Source organism: Camelus bactrianus, chromosome 15, assembly GCF_048773025.1.
Source record: "Camelus bactrianus isolate YW-2024 breed Bactrian camel chromosome 15, ASM4877302v1, whole genome shotgun sequence".
NCBI classification, from domain to species: Eukaryota; Metazoa; Chordata; class Mammalia; order Artiodactyla; family Camelidae; genus Camelus; species Camelus bactrianus.
In genome coordinates, this window is record NC_133553.1 from 51,966,519 (window position 1) to 51,973,960 (window position 7,442).

At 37.7% G+C, this 7,442-nt stretch overlaps 1 protein-coding gene across 2 annotated transcripts in view; it reads right to left on the bottom strand.

Moving 5' to 3' along the window:
- Nucleotides 1-7,437, bottom strand: part of ASB3 (ankyrin repeat and SOCS box containing 3) — an 83,450-nt gene extending 76,013 nt beyond the window's left edge. Inside the window, exons 1-2 of one of the 2 annotated variants that reach the window (XM_074341136.1) lie at nucleotides 7,210-7,326; nucleotides 1,076-1,106 (exon numbers count right to left, since the gene is read on the bottom strand). In XM_074341136.1, the coding sequence (XP_074197237.1) occupies nucleotides 1,076-1,083 (8 nt within the window). In that variant the 5' untranslated portion in view covers nucleotides 1,084-1,106; nucleotides 7,210-7,326. Of the gene's footprint in view, nucleotides 1-1,075; nucleotides 1,107-7,209 lie in introns of both variants that reach the window. The other variant, XM_010951855.3, reaches the window with a different exon arrangement.
- Nucleotides 7,438-7,442: the final 5 nt, after the last annotated feature.

A 7,442-nucleotide genomic window follows, 5' to 3' on the forward strand; every position in this document is an offset into this window, starting at 1 on the left:
AAACCATCACTTAATCCTACATTTCTTTTCTTACTCTTCCAGCTTTCCTAACCTTCACAGAATCTTTTTAACTACAGTTTCTATTTCCTTATGAACTCATCTTAATGCCCCTCTAATTGACTTTACTCTGCTGTACTCTGCCCAATTGTGCAGTCTCAAGTCTCCAATGAACCCTTCTTGGTTCTACTCCAAGATCTCAGTTTTCATCCTTTATAATTCTGATGCATCAAACACTAGTGAAAAAAAAGCAGAACATTTCACTGCATTTCTATTTACATCTTAGACTACTGTTTTCAGATACATAAACTCATCAAATCCTACGTCTCAGTTACCATTTTTATTAGAAAACTTTCAATCTCTACCCCCTCTCAAAGTCTTTACAACTCTGTAAGTCTTATAGGTAAGGTATCTCCAGCCTAGCTATACAAACACCTGAAACTTGGTATACTAAAAACAGAATTCATCTCCTTTCCCAGCTAGAAAAATTGTGTCCCACATTACCTCCCTGCACATGATACACATTAAATGTTGAACAACAGATAGAACAGAAAACACAACAAACAGGTTTATCACCTGTTTGGTGATAAATTGGTGAAAATATCGCCAACTTACAAGCTTTCATAGAAAGTGAATATTTTCAAAATGCAGTTGTACACCTTGTTTACAATAAATTTTAGCATTTTACTAAAAACTTAATATAATGTTTTGTAATAAAAAGTCAAAAAGCAAAGTTAAAGGGAAGCCCTGAAGCCTAGCTGTGATATGATTTAAAAGGTTTCATGTTGTTAAGACCTATCCTTCAAGTATGAGCTGCAAGATATCTCAGTTAAATTAAGAACCTTATAATACATGCATTCCAATGTTCATAGTAGCACTACTTACAATCGCCAAGACATGGAAACAACCTAAACGTGAATCAACAAATGACTGAATAAAGAAGTTATGGTACACCAGAAATTGACACAACATTGTAAACTGATTATAACTCAATCAAAAAAAGAAAAGAAGTTGTTATGGTATATATACAATGGAATACTACTCAGCCATAAAAAAAGAATAAAATAATGCCACTTACAGTAACATGGATGGACCTGGAGATCATCATTCTAAGTGAAGTAAGCCAGAAAGAGAATAAAAATATTTTATGATCACTTATATATGGAATCTTATTATAAAAAAAAAAACCCCACAAATGAACTTATTTACAAAACAGAAACAGACTCACAGACATAGAAAACAAACTTAAGGTTACCAGGGAGGTAAGGGATAAATTGGGAGTTCGAGATTTGTAGATACTGACTACTATATATAAAACAGATAAACAACAAATTTATACTGTATAGCACCGGGAACTATATTCAATACCTGTAGTAACATATAATGAAAAAAATACCAAAACAAATACATGTATGTAGATATATGACAAACATTATGCTGTATACCAGAAATTGACACACTGTAAACTAACTATACCTCAATTTTAAAAAATGGTTAAAAAAAAACCAATTGAAGCTCAACTAAATACATTGCTCTATAGGTAAAAAAAATTTTAATTAAAAAAAAAGAAACTTATAGCAAGAGTTAAGAGTTTTTACATCTTCTTGCCTCTAAACTTATTTCTTCTTTCTAGCACATTCTCTACTCTGCACTCAGAATTATCTTCCTTAAATATGAAATTAGGCTGGTCAATAACCGAAAACACCTCCCAGGGCAAACAATAAAGTTCAAATTCTTTAACCTGCTATCCCACTACTTACAACCTGGTGTTAGCATGTTTGTCACATTTTACTTTCCACTAATGCACACCCCACCATGCTCAGTCACACCATCATCTTCAATCATTAAGACCCAGCAAAAATGAGGGGTTAACAGTATGTCGCAAGCAGTAACTATGCACCAAGACTACCAAAATAAAAAAAGACAGGCCCCAGATATCAAGAACCACATTTGGTGGGAAGACACACAAGCAAGTAAGTCAATGTTATTTAGCATAATGGTTGGGACATAAAATAGAATACAGATAGGCAGATTATTAAATCAAACTAGTAAGATCAGAAAAAGCTTCACAGAAAAAAAAATAGTTGTTCATGGATCAAGGAACAGTAGTGCACTTATGGGACACTTAACTAAAAATGCCAAAATCTATTCCAAGTACTTTACATGTATTAATCCCAATTTTCTTAAATGACAAAAATGAGAGACAAAAAGAGTTTAAGTTAAACAAACATAAAAATATTAACTATCACTGAATACTTACAACATGCCAGGCACAGTGCTAAACACTAAAAAGGAACAAAATGGAATTAAGACCTGTAATTTGGGGGAAAAAAAAAAGTGAGAGATAGCAGCTTTATTTTGTACCTCCACTGGTAAATTTTAACCCCAATGAGATTCTTTCCTAAAACATAATAAAATTAAAAGAATGGAAAAAAATACAATATATGAAAAAGGATTCATTTAATTACCCACATCCTACAGCCATAATTTTTTTAAATTTAAAAAGAAATATATTTTATCCAATTTTCTCAATAGTACTAATTGATTTACTTAACAAATGCTTATGAATTATCTACTCTGTATAAGACAAAATAAGCACATGAATTTTCTTCCACTTCCTACCAAAATCCCACTGAAATTAATTCATTTAATCTGGAAGAGAAAAAGCAGGTGGGATTATATTGAGGATTAAGACAATGCAGAGAAATCTACAGAACAGAACAAATATGCAGGCACATCTTCTACCTATTTACATTCAAAATTCTCTATGATGATAACTAATGCGCATAATAATGACAGTGCAAGGTAAGATTCATTATGAATCATCAAAGATAAAATAAGACCACTAGCATTATAGGCAAAGTAGATATACACTACATCACAAAATTCTTGGAGTGCTAGAAAGGTCCCCTGCTTGCCCCTAAACACCTTCACACTAATGCCTAAAACTTTAGCGGGAACAGTCATGCCTTTCATTTAGGAATCTAAACTAGTGGTTCTCAATCATGGGCCATTTTGCCTGCCAAAGAACATTTGGCAATGTCTGCAGGCATTTTTAGTCGTTACAACTTGGGGGCGTGGGGGAGGGGGTGACCCATCCTACTAGCATCTAGTGGAAACAAGCCAGGGATACTATTAAACATTGTACAATGCACAAGATAGCCCCTCACGACAAAGGATCATCTGTCCCAAAATGTCAACAGTGCCAAGAAACTCTGGTCTATACTCCACTGAAATGCAAAAACATAATGTTTTTAGTGTAACTTACACATAAACAAGCCCTCTACCTCAACCCAATCCAATCAAGCTTTTTTCCCCCCTCTACTCTTCCTCCATGCTGCCAATCCAGTAGTTAGTTACTTATTCTCAAGTTTAACAACTACTCAGCAGCATTTACTTGACTCAGCTGGCTGGTCATTACCTCCTTCTTGAAACTTTCTTACCTCCTTTCTCTTGACTTCCTTAATATCTCAGTTTCCTGATTTTCTTTTGGCTTTCATGGGCACATCTTTCCAGTCTGTTTCATTAAGTCTTTACTGCTGTTCTGTAGCTAATGTTGCAATGACCCTTATCTTCCCTTTGTTATCCTTATTTGTTCCCTAAATGATCTCAACCAGAACCATGGTTTTAACTATATCCACATGCTGATAATGCCAGAATTTACAACTCCAGCCCTGACGTCCCCCCGAGCTTCAGATTTACTTAACTCGTTAGCTCCACTTAATGTCTAACTGATATCTAATGCTTAACATTATCCAAAACAGAACCCTTGATTCAGAAATTATAATTATAGTAATCAAATCACATATGTAAAATGTTAACAACTGGGGAATCTAAGTTTGAGTCTTGCAACTTTTATGTAAGTTTGAAATCACTTCAAAATAGAGTCAAACAAACAAAAACACAGTTCCCATCAGTCCACATTCTGTTCTTCCTTGTTTCAGTAGACTGCACCACTAGATCCTCATAAAACATATCTAAACATCATCATTAATTCATCTCGGTAAGAATGTGCCATGTGCCACATCAATATATTTAAAGTGATGAAAGGGGGAAACTTACAACCAAGAATACTCTATCCAGCAAGGCTCTCATTCAGATTTCATGCAGAAATCAAAAGCTTCACAGATAAACAAAAGCTAAAAGATTTCAGCATCACCAAGCCAGCTTTACAACAAATGTTAAAGGACCTTCTCTAGTCATCAAACCGTAAGAAAAGAGAACAAAAAGAAGAAAGAGAAAAAAAAAAAAAAGAGAGTCCTACAAAAGAATGCTTTGGCTGTTTGGGGTCTTTTGTGGTTCCTTATAAATTTTGGAACTGTTCTAGTTCTGTGAGGAATGTCACGGGTATTTTGATGGGGGTTGCATTGGATCTGTGGATTGCTTTGGGTAGTGTGGTCATTTTGATAGTGTTAATTCTTCCAATTCAAGAGCACAAGAAGTCTTTCCATTTCTTTGTGTCATTTCGGTTTTCAGAGTATAGGTAACCTTGGTTAAGTTTATTTCTAGGTATTTTGTTGTTTTTGATGTAATGGAAATGTCTCTGCCAGTTATAAAATTCTGGTTTTTGAAGTGAAAATAAAAAGTGAATGAAGGGCCACAAATTGCAAAATAGCCTTCTTTTTTATGAACGAGTTGTATTTCATTACATATATAAATATATGCTGCATCTTCATTATCTATTCAACTAATGATGTGCACTTAGGATGCTTCCATATCTTGGCAATTATAAACAATGTTGCTGTTAAAAGCAGGGTGTATTATCTTTTTGAATTAATTCTTATTTTGTGGCTGGCTTTATTTCTTTGATAACTATGTAAGTTTAAAAAGCTAAAGGTCTAAACATTCTTAGAAACAATGAACAATACATATATGTAAATTAAAAGATATATGTTCAGTTAAAAAAGAAATGATCTATCAAGCCATGAAAGACATGGAAGAAACTTAAAAGACATATTACTAAATGAAAGAAGCCAGTCTGAAAAGGCTCCAACTGTATAATTCCAACCAAATGACATTCTGGAAAAGGCACAGCTACAGAAACAATAAAAAGATCACGGTTTCCAGGGGGTTGGGGAGGTGGAGGGGAGGGATGAATAGATGGAGCACAAGGGATTTGTAGGGCAATGAAATTATTCTGTATGATACTATGGTGGTGGCTACATGTCATTACGCATTTGTCAAAACCCATAGAATGTACAACATCAAGAATGAACCCTAATGTAAACTATGGACTTTGGTTGATAATAATGCGCCCATGTTGGTTCATCAATTGTACCAAATATGCCACACTGATGAGGGATGTTGAGGATAGGGGAGTATATATGTGTGGGTGGGGAGGGCTATGTGCAAACTCGGTATTTTCAGCTCAATTCTGTTGTGAACCTGAAACTGCTCTAAAAGAATAAAGTCTATTAAAAAAAAAAAAAGAATGTGCCACATCTAACCTACCAGCAAATTCAAGCTGCTCTATGTGAAAAATATATTACAATTCAGGCCATTTCTCCCCATCTACACCACTACCAGCTTCCTTATTGGTCTCCTTTTTGCCACATTTGCCTCCTATGTTGGTTTCCTAGGGCTGCCATACAAATTACCACAAATCAGGTAGCTTAAAACAATAGAAATGTATTGCTTCACACTTCTGGGGATTAGAAGGCTGAAATCAAGGAGTCAGTAGAGACATGCTCTTTCTGAAACCTCCAGGGGAGGATCTGTCCTTACTTCTTCCCAGCTGCCGGTGGTTGCTGGCAAACTTTAAAAAAAATTTTTTTAACTGATGTATAGTTGATTTGTAACGTTGTGTTAATTTCTGTTGTACATTATAGTGATTCATTTATGTATGTATTTCTTTTCGTATTCTTTTTCCTTATAGGCTGTTACAAGATACTAAATACAGTTCCCTGTGCTATACAGTAGGACCCTGTTTATCTATTTTATATATAGTAGTGAGTATCTACAAATCCCAAACTCTCAATTTATCCCTCTCCACCCCTTTTCCCCCTGTCAACCATAAGTTATAAAACCCCAGTTCTAACATCGCCTCTCCTGGGAAGCCTTTCCCATTCAATCCCTGCCCTTCTTTATATCTCCACTCTTAACATCCCTCTTCTGTATAATCTATAGCATGTGCCTCATAATACATAAAAAGTACTTAGACTAGTGCACACAGTAAATGTTATATAAATGCTAGCTACTTTATTATTACCACAATAGGTTACTATTATTTGTGTAATCTCTCTTGCTAGACCATGAGAGACAGAGGACAGAGACCCATTCATCTGCCATTTACCAATTCCAGTGTTCTGGTGCTCTGGCACATATTAAGCATTAATAAATAAATTAATAAATTAGTTAATGAACAACACCTCAATTCTGGAACAAAGTAATTTTCTGTGTGTGTGTGTGTGTGTGTGTCTCAAATTCCAGGGGTGGGGAGGAGTCCATCTTTAGCAGATCTAGAAAGAAGGTCTAGCTTTTCCTACGTCCAGAAAGACAATGACAGGTGCTCTATAGCTACCACTATATAGCCCATTATATTGGAAATTAAAACGTTGGCATTTTTTAAACAGGGGGAGGGGAATCCAAAACGTTCTGTGTTATCTTGAATGCAATCAGGCGGGTCTTAACCTTATGTGACTTCATAACTTTACATTCACCTAGCCCTGAACCTCACAGAAATTTCTTGATAAAACAGCCATCCAACAACCCAACTCTGAGATGAAGAAGGAGCCCCACGTCGGGTAAAAAGGCAGGGGTCGAGCTGTCTAGCTGCCCTCCCCACGAGAAGAGTCCCCGTCCATGCCACCCTCGGAGAAACAGTATTCTTCATACTGGGGGATGACAGGTTCCCTCAGCTCGGGCACCCCGAGCCCGGGGCTGTAAAGACTGAGCCGACTCTCCCGCGTTAGTCAGGAGCTGTAAGTGCTGAGATGACCACAGCCCACAGCAAAGAGGCGGAGAGAAGCTTCAAGCGGGAAAGACGAAGTGGACAGAGGATACGTGCGGAGAAAAAGAAAAAGAAAAGCAGCGATAGAGTAGAGCAGTCAGAGACATCGCCACTTTTCACTTCTCATGGCTACCTCGAATTTTTTCATCTGAAAACCAGCACCCGCCTCCCTCACACGCTCTTCTACCCGCTCCAGTCAGCGCCCAACCGCTGGAGAGCCGCGCGAATGGCGGGAGAGAGCGGCCGCCGCCTTCTGGACTCACCGGCTTTTCGTGCTGCCACTTCGCCGCCGCCGCCGCCGAAAACGCTGCTCCGAGGCCCGGTCTCCCAGCGTCGCCTCCCAGGAGGCCGCTGCGTTCGCTCGCCGCCGCGAGACTGCGGCTGTGGGAGAGGAGAGGAGCCCGGCTTGGGTTCCGGCTTCCGTAGGCAGACGGCCCGGCGGCCCCGGATGTTGATTTGCCTCCTGCCCCGGAAACGGTGGCGGGAAGCCCGAGGG